A 15,297-nucleotide genomic window follows, 5' to 3' on the forward strand; every position below is an offset into this window, starting at 1 on the left:
CTTGAGTAGTGATTGTGGACTTGATAGGACTTGATAGGAGTAAGATCAAGAAGTTTGAGCTGCAGGAGGCCTCGGGTGACGGAGCTGGACTCCCACGCGGCCCGAGGTTCTCTCTCTGCAGCTGAGGGACGAGTCTCTCGTTGGGGCAGCTCTCGGTATCGATGGAGCTGCCCTGCAGAGTATCACATCAATAGTGTGTAAACTTATGGAAACGTTGATTAAACACAAATTAGATACGATTCTGAATGACCAGCATGGATTTACAAAGGGAAGGTCCTGCCAATCCAATCTAATCAGCTTCTTTGACTGGGTAACGAAAAAGCTAGATAAGGGAGAGTCCCTGGATATCGTGTATTTGGACTTCAGTAAGGCTTTTGATAGTGTCCCACACCGTAGGTTATTGAACAAGATGAGTTCGTTGGGACTAGGAGGTAGATTGACTGCATGGGTTAAAGACTGGCTCAGTGGCAGACTACAAAGGGTGGTGGTAAATGGTACTCCCTCTGAAATGTCAGAAGTGATCAGTGGAGTGCCGCAGGGCTCGGTCTTGGGTCCAATCCTATTTAATATCTTTGTACGGGACCTGACTCAGGGACTTCAAGGTAAAACTGCATTATTTGCTGATGACGCTAAACTGTGCAACGTAGTGGGCAAAGGCACCGTGCCCGACGCTATGACGCAGGACCTACTTTTACTGGAACAATGGTCCACAATTTGGCAACTGAGTTTTAATGCCAAAAAGTGTAAGATTATGCACCTTGGCAGTGGAAACCCATGCAAAACTTACACCCTAAATGGTGAGACCTTAACAAGAACTGTGGCAGAATGGGACCTAGGAGTAATCATTAGTGAAGATATGAAGACTGCCAATCAGGTGAAGAAAGCTTCATCCAAAGCTAGACAAATGCTGAATTGCATCCGAAGAAGTTTTGTCAGCCGAAAGCCTGAAGTTGTGATGTCGTACAGGTCTATGGTGAGACCTCATCTGGAATACTGTGTTCAATTTTGGAGGCCACATTATCAAAAGGATAAGATGAGAATAGAGTCGGTTCAGCGAATGGCCACTAGGATGGTCTCAGGGCTCAAGGATCTCTCCTATGAAGAACGTCTAGGTAAGTTGCAGCTATACTCTCTCGAGGAACGCAGAGAGAGGGGAGACATGATAGAGACGTTCAAATATGTTACTGGCCGTATTGAGGTGGAAGACGACATCTTTTTCCTTACAGGACCTACAGTAACAAGAAGGCATCTGTTAAAAATCAAGGGTGGGAGATTTCATGGTGATATTAGGAAGTATTTCTTCACTGAAAGGGTGGTTGATCATTGCAATGATCTTCCACTTCAGGTAGTTGAGGCCAGCAATGTGCTCGATTTTAAGAAAAGATGGGATAAACATATTGGTTCACTTCAAGGAAGTGCTTAAGGGGGAGGGTTCTTGAGTGGGCAGACTTGGGCTGATGGCCCTTTTCTGCCACAATATTCTATGTTTCTATACATGTATGGGATAGTAGGGACAAGGGGATATTTTAGTTCACCAATGTTAGTTATATGTGACATGGGCAAGATGCAAAAACAGGCTTCGTCTATGTTATGATCTTGATATTATTGTTACTAGCTGTTCTTTGCACTGTTGTACATCTTTGCTAATTTGAACTTTATTCTGCTATAAAGAATTAAAAAAAAATAAAAATAAAAAATGGGCACCTGTATAAAAGAGCTCCAAATACTTGATTACTTGGCCTTCCAGCATAGTCTATTAAGTATAAAGTTACCTTCTCACACTAAGCTGCTTTTATGCACAGAAAAGGCCTTTTATAAAATCGTGCAACCTTTTACTGTATGTACTTATAGAACCTGTAAGACAAAAATCACATCTATTTATACACATGCTGTTTATAGGCATTTCCAGGGATTTGGGACTCCTTTTACTATGCTATGGTAAGCATTAGGCATGCTTACCACACATTAAAGTGGTGTACTGTGGGATGCACCCAAGCGTCCCATGATAAACTAGTAATCGACACATGCAAATCATGCATTAAGAAAATGTTTATTTTTCTAGAGTGGACATAGCAGTATTGGGGGGAGGGAGAGGGCCAGGGAGTGGGCATGACAGCATGAATCAGTTAGTGCAGCTCCACTACACATTGATTACCGCCAAGTGCTTGACTCGCTAATTTCATTAACGCTAAAGACACAGTGAATGCATGGCCATTAAGTCAGAAAATGAAGGGGAAAAAAAAGATCTGCCATTTTCCAGCTACAGAAAAAATAGTGCACGGGAAAGATCCATGTAAGGGAAAGTTGAGGCCACTATTTTACTGCTGTTTAGTGAAAGGGCCCCCTAATCTGGGTAGAATAGAAGCAGGATTGCAATGTACATGCAATATGTGTAGTGCATGCATATATTTACATTTCTGAGAAAAGATTACGAGTGTGCACTAGAGAATGACACAGGGACAAATATATCTCCATCCCCATCACATCCCCGTGAGTTCTGACCCTGCCCCTGCCTCATCCCTGCAAGCACTTTAAGTGTTTGAGACTTGTGCAGATGAAGACGGAGCTTGCAGGCATGGGGCAGGGACAGTGTCAGAACTCACAGGGACAGGACAGGGATGGAGATCGATCCCACGGGACAGGGACAAATTTCTCCCTGTATCATTCTCTAGGCAGCAATTGCACTTATGAACCTCACGGTATAGCAGTATATAAGAAATAAAATTATTATTATTATTATGCAGCCTTCATAAAATAGTCACAATGACCATTATTACACAGAGCAATCTGAAAACCCCACCAGATCAAGCCCCGTTCCCCCTAACCAGGCTCATCCCCCCTTCCTAGTGCATCCCAGTATGCACCAGGAAGGGCAAGGCTCACCGTTTTGAAGAGGTGTGCCTGCCAGAAGGAGGGAGGGAGCATCCCTCCTGCCAGTTTTCTAAATAGGGTACGGAGGGGGGGTTTGGGGGGATGGCCCACTAGTCCACCAGGGTTTCATACTAAGGGCTTGGTGTGGTGGTGGGTTTTTTTTTTTGTTGGGGAGCCCTAACTCTGCGTCAAGAGGGAGTGGACATCCCTCCTGTCTATCTTCCACATGGGGTTCAGGGGAGGGGGTGGCATCTGTAAGGGGGGGTGGAAAATCAAGGCCATTCATGGTGGTGGGTCTGAGCTGTTTTATTTTCCTGTCAGTGCCTGAGCCAATCAGCGCTCAAACACTGACAGGAAAATAAGGCTACAACAGCTTAGACCGTGCTAGTAAATATCGGCCCCCGATTCCTCGAAAATGGAGGGGCGTTCCTTTTTGAGAATCATCTGGAGAGCTCATTTTAATTTTCTCATTATACTACAATTTTAATATTGATGACCTCATTGTGCTACATCTACGTACTACAATCAGAGGCTGCTAGAAAGCATGGAAGAGACCATGGTGAGCTGTTTTGATAATCGGACGGTAAAATACATACACATTCAATGACGGTTCAGTGCTATCATTAAATGCATGGTGACTTTAGAAAATCTGGGCATCAGTTTTAATGGTCCCAATTAGCTGTAGAGCAATGGTCTCAAACTCAAACCCTTTGCAGGGCCACATTTTGGATTTGTAGGTACTTGGAGGGCCTCGGAAAAAATAGTTAATGTCTCATTAAAGAAATGACAATTTTGCATGAGGTAAACTCTTTATAGATTATAAATCTTTCCTTTTGGCTAAGTCTTAATAATAATATTGTCATTTATAGCTAAAGAGACATATGATCAAGAAACTGTTTTATTTTACTTTTGTGATTATGATAAACATACCGAGGGCCTCAAAATAGTACCTGGCGGACTGCATGTGGCCCCCGGGCCGCGTGTTTGAGACCACTGCTGTAGAGCGATTGTTGAAGTGACACTGTCACAGAGCTGCTATAGATGGGCCTTTAGAAACTAGAGAGGCATCCTGTTATTAAACCTACCCTCTTACTGTTACTGGTTAAGTGGTAACAGCCCAATACAGAGTCAACATTCAAAGCAGTACCACGGTGCCCAATGGTAACTTTGTCAGCATACAACATTCACACCCCACACACCTGCTTCACCTCCAGGGCTGCAGACAGAATATTTTTCTCATCCTTCAAGGTCTGAGAGATGATAGCAGCTAACTGCAAGGGACACTCCTGATACTTGGCCTGAAAACACAAAACAGGGACACGCAGAAGAGAACTCAGACATAGAGATTTTTTTTTTTTTTAATTACCCCTAATGTGCTTTCTTAGTTTCACCATGAATTACAAATTTTAGAAACAGCAGCAACTTATAACAATAAGCAACAATTGGAAAAGATAGAGCTACAATACTCCCCCCCCCCCTCCCCTGAGAACAGGAATGACAGTAGCAAGTCCTGAGCCTCATCACATGTACTACCCATCCCACCCTTCCATCATCAAGGAGGCAATCCTAAAAACTGAGGCATACCTATTCTGTAATGCCAACTTTGCACACTTTCTCTACAGGTAATCTGTGTATAAGATCTTCCAGAGGCATAGTTTATTTATTCAATTTTCTATACCGTTTTCCAAGGGGAGCTCAGAATGGTTTACATGCATTTAATCAGGGCTGTGGAGTCGGAGTCGGAGGAAATTTCGGGTACCTGGAGTCGGAGTCAGAAGTACAAAAAACTGAGGAGTCGGAGTCGGAAAATTTATCTACCGACTCCATTTTTGAACTTGGCATACCAATCACGAGCGATTCTTTCAGCTATAGCACCCACTATATACACAGCACAAATGTTGCGAGCAGCTTCTGCGGCCTTAGAACCTTGATTAAAAGCAAAAAGAAGGTGGTGTCGAAAAAGCTCATTTCTCTCAACTTGACATTTCATTTTAACTGATCTGAAAATTAACCAGTGCTGTGGAGTCGGAGTCGAGGAGTCGGAGTAAATTTCGGGTACCTGGAGTCAGAGTCTGAAGTACAAAAAACTGAGGAGTCGGAACATTTATCTACCGACTCCACATCCGAGCCCTGCATTTAATTCAGGTACTTAAGCATTTTTCCCTGTCTGTCCCGGTGGGATCACAATCTATCTAATGTACCTGGGACAATGTGGGGATTAAGTGACTTGTCCAGGGTCACAAGGAGCAGCGTGGGTTTGAACCCACAACCTCAGGGTGCGGAGGCTGTAGCTTTAACCACTGCGCCACACTCTCCAGGAAGAGCAAAGGCGTTATGGTTCTAGGCATACTTTATAAAACACGCAGGCACATGCATATTTACAACTTTTTCAGAGCAAGTTTAAATATCTGCAGCTACATTTCACACTATTACACCTGGCTCAGGAGCTGAAGCAGAAAGTTCAGCCGTGCAGTTGTGTGCAGCAAAGCAGTACATCTGGCTACATGGAAATTAATGCATACGAGGCCATTTGGGGCTCCATTTATAAAGCTGCGCTAGCGGTTTTAGCACGTGCGCTAGACGCTAACGCCAGCATTGAGCTGGTGTTAGTTCTAGCCGCGCAGCGCGGGTTTAGCGTGCGCTAAAAACGTTATCGCAGCTTAGTAAAAGAAGTCCTTAATGTACTGCAAAAATGCAGAAAAGGAAAACAGTGGCCTTTGCCTGTGACCTCAGGTGACCTCCTTCCTGTCAGAGAGAGACAGGAACAGGTTTTTGATGTCTCTCCTGCTTCTGCAGCGAGTGCTTCTTTGCAGCCAGGGGTTTTGCCCCTGATTTTATTTTGGCCATGTACAAGGCTTACTTGTAGGCAGCTGAGGGTCCTGCTTCTTCCTCGGGGGTCTCTGGGTTTTCAGGAGGGGGTCTTTGCCCTCCATGTCTACCCCTGTGTTCAGACACCTTAGTGTCTGCTCCTGCTTAGGTCCCCCGTCTTCGTCCAAATGGCCTTGGGTTTCCTGGGATGAAGATTTTTTTGTGGCAGACATGTTTTCGCCTGATGAGGACTTGGACTTTGTAGATGATCCACCAGATCCACTTGGGGGGAACAGATGATGCAGATGAGTGTTTTTCAGAAACGCCAGTTGGCTATGATGCATCGGTGGTGCGCATTTTTCATCGGGAAGAACTGCAGAAGAATATGCAGATTTCTTCAGTTTTGCGTTTTGAGGAGGAAGCAAAAGATCCCCCTCGTGTTGTGGACTCCTGCTTCACAGAATCCTTTCAGCCAACTGCTCTTTTCCTATGCATCAGGATATTTGGGATGCGGTACAAGCAAAGTAGAAGATTCCACATGCGCCTTTTCACTTGGCGCAGTCTATGGCCAGGCTCTATCCCATTCCTGATGGGAATAGGGATACCTAAGTCTCCTGTGGTCAATGCGGTGGACTTGGCTATCATATGTAGACATATGATGCCAGTTAAGGGTGGTTCGGCCTTGAGGGACTCACAGGATCGCAAGTTGGAGTCTCTCCTTAAGCAGACTTCTGACATGGTTGCCTTGGCTGTCCAGGCAGCAATATATGGCAGTTTGGTTTCCTGGGCTTTTTTCCAGTGGTCTGAGCAGGTCCTTGACTGAGAGTCTGATGACTGGTTCTTGGTGGATCAGAAAGTAGCTAAGATTGAGCTTGGTGCTTCTTACCTTTCAGATGCCATGTATGATTTGTTGCAAGCCTCTGCCAAGTTGATGGCCCTCGGCGTGGCCACTAGCCATAGTCTCTGGCTGCAGGGTTGGTCAGCGGACACAGCTTATAAAGCTAAGCTCAGTAAGCTTCCCAAAAAAGAAGGAGCCCCTAAAAGGGAAAGAGTTGGATAAGCTTGTTCAGGCCTTGAGTGATTCTAAGGTGCCTCGGTTTCCAGAAGACCATCCACGAACAGTGTCTCAAGGTGATGCCAGCCGGGGTCAGTTGCATGATTTTTGCAGGTATCACCCTGGTCAGGGCGTGGCCTCCTTCCCTGCCTGGAGGCACTTCCATCAATGCATGCAGTCCTTTTCGGGTGCCCTTCGGGGAGATCGTGACTCCTCCACCTGTCTGTCTCAGTGACTCCTTCTGGGTCCTTCCTCCGGTTCCGGTAGGTGCCCAATTGTGAGACTTTTACCAGGGGTGGACTAAGATCACCTCGGATCAGTAGGTCCTGGAGATGATTCAGGATGGCTATGCTCTAGAGCAGAGGTGTCAAAGTCCCTCCTCGAGGGCCGCAATCCATTCGGGTTTTCAGGATTTCCTCAATGAATATGGATGAGATCTATTAGCATACAATGAAAGCAGTGCATGCAAATAGATCTCATGCATATTCATTGGGGAAATCCTGAAAACCCGACTGGATTGCGGCCCTCGAGGAGGGACTTTGACACCCCTGCTCTAGAGTTTGACTGGCCCCTACTGGATTATTTCATCTTGTCTCCTTGTCAGGCAGCTTGGAAGAAGCGGGCTTTTCAACAGACACTGAAGAGATTGCTGGACCTCAAAGCTGTGGTTCCGGTTCCTCTTCACAAGATTTGCATCGGCACGTACTCCATTTACTTCATGGTGCCCAAGAAAGAGGGGCCCTTTCGACCCATTTTAGATCTGAAAGGTGTCTACAAGGCACTCCAGGTTCCGTCTTTTCGCATGAAGACTCTGAAGTCCATGATTCTAGTGGCTCAGCCTGGAGAATTTCTGACTTCCCTCGACCTTATGGAGGCCTATCGTCATATTCCAATTCAAGCTTCCCATCAGTGATTCCTTCATTTTGCAATTTTGGGAAAGCACTATCAATTCTATGCGCTTCCATTTGGTCTGGCCATGGCTCCATAGACTTTCATCAAGATTATGGTGCTGGTAGAGACAGCCTTGCGCAAAGCGGGCATTCTGATTCATCCTTATCTAGATGACTGGTTGATTCGTGCAAAGTCTTTTCAGGAGAGCTCCCGGGTCACGGCTCAGGTTGTAGAGTTTCTGCAGTCACTGGACTGGGTGGGCAACCTATCCAAGAGCAGGTTGTCCTCATCTCAGTGCTTGGAGTATCTCGGAATTCTCTTCGACACCAGCTTGGGCAGAGTATTCGTGCCCGAGGCACAGGTGCCCAGATTACAGTCGCCCATTCACTTTCTGATGGAGAGGGTGCAGAGGCGAGCCACGAAACTAGTCAAAGGCATGGAGAATTTAAGCTACAAGGAACGCCTCAGAAAACTGGGACTGTTCACCCTCGAAAAGAGAAGACTGCGTGGGGATCCGATTGAGACTTTTAAAATATTAAAAGGATTTGACCAAATTGACCAGGAAGCAGCATTACTGACATTTTCAGATGTGACACGGACAAGAGGTCATAGCCTGAAACTGAGTGGCAGCAGGTTCAGGACAAATGTCAGGAAGTTCTGTTTCACACAACGTGTGGTGGGCGCTTGGAATGCTCTCCCGGAGGAGGTTATGGCGGAGACTACTGTTCTGGGTTTCAAACGCAAGTTGGATGCACACCTTCTTGCAGATCTTATTGAGGGATACGGGAAATCCGGGTCTCCAACAAGGAGCACCTAAATGGGCCTCCGCGTGTGCAGATCACCGGACTAGATGGACCTTGGTCTGATCCGGTGAAGGCAATTCTTATGTTCTTATTATCATTGTCCTTGGGCGCAAGATTTTCTGCAGGTCTTGAAGTCAATGATGGCCTCCCTGGAAGTGGTCCGGTGGGCTCAGGCTCACATGTGTCCTCTTAAGTATGTTCTTCGGCGGTGGTCCCTGCAGATTAATGAACTGGACTCTCGGGTCCCTCTTTGGGGATTGGCTGGTCACAGCCTGCGCTAGTGGCTTCAATCTGCCAATCTGGGACAAGGTGAGAGTCTGGATCAGCTCCAGTGGACAGTGCTTCTCGTGGACACCAGTCTCCTTAGTTGGGGAGCACTGAGTTTCAGTCGTTCATCTCAGGGCAGCTGGTCACCGATGGAGATGGCCTGGTCCATCAATCTTCTGGAGACCAGGGTCAAACTTAACACATCTTAGATAATTAGCAACTGAATTAAATGATTACAAAAACTGCAGAAGCTGCTTTTGGATTTCAATGAACTACTGTTAAATTACATCCTGTGTGTCTTGTTTGCCATCTGCATTGTCCTTCCATCATGTGCCCAGCTGCTCAAGCATCTTTCTGGCCATCAAGGAACATTTCCAACATTTAATAGGCACTTAGCCTGTTCATCCACTACACACAGTTTAGGTTCTCTTCTCCCCCCATGTCTGAAAAACAATTCAATTGCCTTCCCAGATGTGAAAACATAGGTAGCTGAATCTTTGGGAAGGTTGTATCAAAACCAGATAGAAATGGAAGGCTCTATCTGTGATTTAGAAACAGTTGTAGAGAATATGTTCCTTTTTTTTTTAAATACTTTAACAAAAAGATTTAAGTATAAAATCATAAGTGGTCGAGGCTTGTGTAAATTACAGAATCCATAGGAACAGGGCAGGGATGCAGATGGAGCCTGTGGGAACAGGGTGAGGACGGTGACAAACTTTGTCCCTGTGTCATTCTCTAGCAGCTCCTCTCAAAATAAATTTAAAAACTAAGCAAGCTTTTTATATCAATCAGTTAGTATATTCTATGTATCTGCCTAAAAAATTCTCTTCATCACAAACTATGAAGTGTCTGAAATTAAATTTCCCTTCTCTAGGAATGTCTCTAGGAAGAAAATTGGAATTAACCTTTGCATTTTAGGGAGTAAAGTGTGGAACTCAAGACCACTCAGCATTAGGCAAATTAAATCTTATTCTCCTTTTCAGAAAGCTCTTAAATGTTTAGCATCAGTTTTAATGATCTTATTTGTTGTACTTAATTATGACTGTTGTTGACTAAGGTGTGTTTTAAGTTGCAATTCCCCTTCTTGGTCTCTTTTCATTTGTGATGCACACTGCATATCCAGCAAGAGGACGTGTGGAATACACAAATCAGAACAGAATAGACATTCAGCAATGGACTACAAATTACTGCTGCAATTTTAACATAGCAATAAGTTTGCCTGCTCAGGTGGTAGTATTTTCAGATCACTAATTTCACAATCAAGCCATGCGCTTGAACCAGCTCTACCATGAGGCTTTCTGCATCAACCCCTCTGTGACCCTATTTTATAAAAAGCACATAAATACCTATGGTGCATTTATAAAAAGTTAACCCAATTGATACTTAACCAAGTTTTGCCATCTTTTAAATCTGTGATTTTAAAAAAAGTCTTTAGAAACCTCGTTTATCAGGCAGTTTTGGATTAGAATAATCTTTCATTACATGTTAAAAAGCAAACATATGCTTTTTAGAGTCACTGAAAACATATTTTGGAAACCATTTGTAGATATTCTTTTTCTATTCTTTTTTTTTTTTTAATATAATTTGTTTATTTGTTTTAGTATGAGCTGCTTTGGACCTACTTTCGGAATTTAGAAGCCTACAAGGAAACAGACTAGATCTTCTGGACTTCTCAAATAGGCATCCTGCTTTAAAATCAGGTTCATTTATAAATAGGATAACCCCCGAGATGTGGAACCACAGGCTAGCTGAGGAAAGTTTTGACTAAGCCTGGAATCCAAACAAGTAGTAGACAGCTATCAGGTCCTTTGCTCACACTGGAGACTAGTGCTGCCCAATTCAGGGAAAAAGTTTTCAATTCAGCCTATTGAATCAATTTTTTGATTCGATTCACTTTTCCTGCCCAATTGGGTGGTTTTGGGGTTTGTTTGTTTTTTTCAAACATCCTGTGATTTATTTTATAGCCTCTTCACCCATCCACACCCCTTTGCCCTCTCCTAACCACACTGGTGCTGTGGTGTAAACAAAATAAACAAAAAATACTATTCCTCTCTGTTAGGACCTGGCTCACACTTGCTGCCTAACACCAGCTCTAGCAGGATACACATTTCAAATCTGACATATTGCAATCGCAAAACAAAAAACAAAATATTTTTTTTCTACCTTTTGTTGCCTGGACATTATTCAAATCATGTTAGTTCCAGGCTCTGGTTTCTGTTTGTCTTCTGATAACTCAATTGCCAGGGTCTCCTGCCCATTTGACATTTTCTTCTTTCTCTGTGCTCACCATCCAACATCTCTGTCCTCCCCTTCCATTTCCCTTCTCTCCCCCGGATGTCTGGCATCTTTCCTTTTTTTCATCTCCATCCCTTCAGTCTAGCATTTTTCTAATGACCACTGCCCCCCAACCTCCCCTGCGATCATCCAGTGACACATCCCATCCCAACTCTGCATTCCTCTCCTCCATGGGATTCAATAAGGCAGTAAGTACACTTGTGCTCTTTGGGCCACTGGCAGCGTGAGTGAAGCTTTCCCTCTGCTACTGCTTCAAGCCTAAACAGGACCAGGAAGCAGTAGCAGAGGGAGAGCGTGCACCCCACAGAAGGCAGCGTGTTTACTTCACTGACACTGCCGCCAGCCGGAAGAATGAAAGAGCGGCTGTAGCAATGGATCCCACCATCCCCAGATCCACCATCTCTCCTTTTCTCAACTACCCTTTCATGCAGCATCTCTCCCTCCTTCTCCACCACCCCAGGGTCCACCATCTCTCCCTTTCTCTTCCCAACTACCCTCCTATCCAGTATCTCTATTCCCCACCCCCCTCTCAACACCATCCCTTGTGTCCAACTTCTCTCCCTTTCTTTTCCCTCCCTCCATCCCATTGTACACCATCTCTCTCCCTCTCCTCTGTTTTCAGACCCATTATTTCTTCACCCTTCACCTCCCTACCCCTCAGTCTGGCATATGCCCCTCTTTGGACCCCCTCCCTCCCTCTGTGTACTTCTAATAGCTACACCAGCATGCTATTTGTGCAGAGCAACTCTGGTAAAAGAGAGAGGAACTATGCCTGGCGCCTGCTCAGAAGAGAAATCGCTAGGCACAGCTCCTCCCCCCCCTGTCAAAATTTTCATATGCCCCGCTGCAGCTCTCCCTGCTGGTTCATCTGATTACAGCAGGGGAATTCCCAATCAGATGAGCCAGCAGGACTCCTCAAATCTGCTAACTGGTGGTCAGCGATTCCCCTGCTGCGATCAGATGACCAAGCAGGGACCTCCCCCATGCCTCCCTCCCACTGATCCCCTCCCTGAGCTTTCCAAAGATACTTCCCCCTTCCACCAAGCTCAACACCCCTCCCCTCAGCACCCCTGTACCTTTAGTTGAAAGATCGGCCAGAGGAATGCCCACTCTCTCCTGTTTCAAGTGCCCACTTTTTCATAATGGCAACTCTGCCCCTGCCTGGTGCATCTTGGGATGCACTGAGATGGGCCTAAATACCCTATAAGGAGAAAACCATATAGCGTGGCTTCAGGGAGTTCTGCCAGCTCAGATGATCAGGGATTCCCCTACTGTAATCAGCTGAAAGCGGCGAGCTGTCAGATTTTTTTTCTTCTTTTAAATGGGCATAGCAGTTGTGCACTCACACAACACACACAACAGCTATCAGCAGCTCCAGAGTTGCTGGAACATTTTGATACTGATTTCGGCTCCTTATAATGCATTAGCATAGCATAGCATAGCATAGCATAGGGTTCTCGTTGTGCAACAGGAGGGAGCTTTCCATGTCAGTAAGACTGCTTTTTTACGAGTCTTAGCATTAGCATAGGGTTCTCGTTGTGCAATGAGAGGGAGCTTTCCATGCCAGTAAGACAGCTTTTTTACGAGTCTTACTGCCAGGGAAAGCTTTTGCGCATAAGGGACTAGATTAGATCTATCTGTCCCTGCAGGAACATCCTGCACATGCTGAAGTGCTGCTTATCACAGTGAAGGTACCTGTATATCATGCTTGAATTTACGGAAGTTGTGCTGCGCTAGTGTGTCTTGCTCTTGGGCAAAGCGGCTCAGCTGATCATCTACAAGGTGTAGGAGGTTCTGAAACAGCACTGTGGCAAGGAACACCTCCCTGGATGCCTGATCCCTGGAAGGGTACAAAAAGACGAGACAGGCAAAAGTACATTCTATCTCAGTCAAGGTCACCTTTTGATTCTATCATCAATTCACCTGCTTTCGGGTTAATACATAATCTTTGTAAATTTAATCACATTACTCCATTTCTGAAAGAAGCTCATTGGCTTCCCGTAAAACATCGTATCATATTTAAAATACTTTTGATAACTTTCAAGGTAACATAGTAGATGACAGCAGATAAAAGCCGAATGGTCCATCCAGTCTGCCCAACCTGATTCAATTTAATTTTTATTTTCTTCTTAGCTATTTCTGGGCAAGAATCCAGGTACTAACTGCAGTCGAGCCTCTTTACCTTTTAAGCCCATATATATCAGTTAGACCATTAAGATCAGCAAATAAACAACTTCTTACTGTTCCTTCTTATCGGAAATTAATACATGAGCACGTTAGAGAAGCCATTTTTTTGGTTAGTGCCCCAAAGTTTTAGAATTCTTTATCAATATCTCTTCGGTCAATAACCTCGATCAATAGGTTTAAATCGGATATGAAAATTTCTCTCTTTTCTGGCGCATATTAAATTTGGCGTTGCTGATTGCCCCGATGGTATTATGTAAAATACAAAATATCCTAAACGTGTTACCCTTTAACTCTTTCTTTTGGAATTTGTAGTTCTTCCCTTTTTTTACCTTAATTTCATGCGACAGTGTATTTACTTTTTTTATTGAATATATGTTTTTAAGACTGTAAGCTGCCCAGATGGTATTTCCCTTGATGCGGGATAGCAAACGCTTTTACCACATTCTCTAACAAACAATTTCCAAAGTTTAACTATATGTCGAGTAAAGAAATACTTTCTCCAGTTTGATTTAAATTTACTACTTAGCAGTTTCATTGTATGCCTTCTAATCTATTTTTGGAAAGAGTAAACAAGCAATTCACTTCTACCTGTTCCATGCCACTCTGTATTTTATAGACTATAGTATCTCCCTTCAGTCATCTCGTCTCCAGGCTAAAAAGTCCCAGCTCCTTTAGCCTTTCCTCATAGGGAAGTCGTTCCATCCCCTTTATCATTTTCATTGTCCTTATCTGTACCTTTTCTAATTCCACTATATCTTTTTTGAAATGTGGTGACCAGAACTGCACACAGTATTAAAGGTGTGGTCGCACCGTGGAGCAATACAAAAGCATTATAATATTCTCAGTTTTATTTTCCATTCCTTTCCCAATAATTCCTAACATTTTATTTGCTTTCTTTGCTGCCACTAAACAACATATCAACAATAACACCTTAATCTCTATTTTCAAGTTGCTTCTTTTATTATATTAAAGCTCAATGCCATTATTAATATTTGGTATTTGTATTTGACCGAATAATATTTTTAACTATTCTTATTTGGAGAAAAAGTAAAACATGCTCAATATAGCATCATCATCAAGGGTTTACCTTTAAGCCCTTGAGCAATATTTTTTTTTAACAGTTAAAATAAACTTTATCAAAAATTCTTAAATATACCAACTTCTCTTCCAAAAGTCACTCTATGATTAGATAGAGAATGACTATAAAAATGAATGGATTGAATGGAAGTTGTTCAGTGATGATCAGCTTCTCCTAAAGTCTTGCACAAAAACGAGCTTTGTAGGAAGACACCCTGCTACATCTCTCTACATTTCTGTGTTTTTCCCCACCTGCTGCTGACCGAGAACAATCCCACCTCCAGGTCCTTCCCTTTTTAAAGATTTGTTTCCCTGTATTTTCTCCAGTAATTCAAAATGATAATCCATGGGAAAAGGCAGGGCAGGATTAATTCTTCAAGGGCCTCTAGGCACACAAGTACACTGGGCCCCCCTGGCCTTGCCCCATCCCCATTTATCTGTTTTCTTATTTACTTCTTTATTTCCACTTGCATTTCTTTCTTTCTTTTTTTTTAAATTCAAAACAAACAAAGATTAGCATACCAGTTCAGTTTTTCTTCTATGCTCCCCCAAACATCTTTGAACAAATTCCCCTTCCTTTCCTTCCTACCTACTACCCAGTACTTTAACTCTGAACTCTTTCCATCTATCATAATAAAACCCTAAGTGCGCATGCGCACTTACAACTTTGTGATCCCTGCCTCCGTGATCTGTAGCTCCGTGGCAGTGTTTGACGCATTCAGCGGTTTGTGTGCGGCGGACCCTTTTCCTTTTGGTTTAGTTTCAGTGGGCGGCAGCGGCGGCGGACTGGGGGGGTGTTTAACATAGTAACATAGTAGATGACGGCAGATAAAGACCCGAATGGTCCATCCAGTCTGCCCAACCTGATTCAATTTAAAATTTTTTTTTTTTTCTTCTTAGCTATTTCTGGGCGAGAATCCAAAGCTTTACCCGGTACTGTGCTTGGGTTCCAACTGCCGAAATCTCTGTTAAGACTTACTCCAGCCCATCTACACCCTCCCAGCCATTGAAGCCCTCCCCTGCCCATCCTCCTCCAAACGGCCA

At 44.1% G+C, this 15,297-nt stretch overlaps 1 protein-coding gene across 1 annotated transcript in view; it reads right to left on the reverse strand.

Annotated features, from left to right (window-relative positions):
- The window catches only part of STAT2 (signal transducer and activator of transcription 2), a 162,609-nt gene that overhangs the window by 92,010 nt on the left and 55,302 nt on the right, over positions 1-15,297 (reverse strand). Inside the window, exons 3-4 of the mRNA XM_033939517.1 lie at positions 12,685-12,829; positions 4,071-4,169 (exon numbers count right to left, since the gene is read on the reverse strand). Coding sequence (XP_033795408.1) covers positions 4,071-4,169; positions 12,685-12,829 — 244 coding nt within the window. The remainder of the gene's footprint in view (positions 1-4,070; positions 4,170-12,684; positions 12,830-15,297) is intronic.

This window comes from Geotrypetes seraphini, chromosome 3 (assembly GCF_902459505.1).
Source record: "Geotrypetes seraphini chromosome 3, aGeoSer1.1, whole genome shotgun sequence".
Taxonomy (NCBI): domain Eukaryota; kingdom Metazoa; phylum Chordata; class Amphibia; order Gymnophiona; family Dermophiidae; genus Geotrypetes; species Geotrypetes seraphini.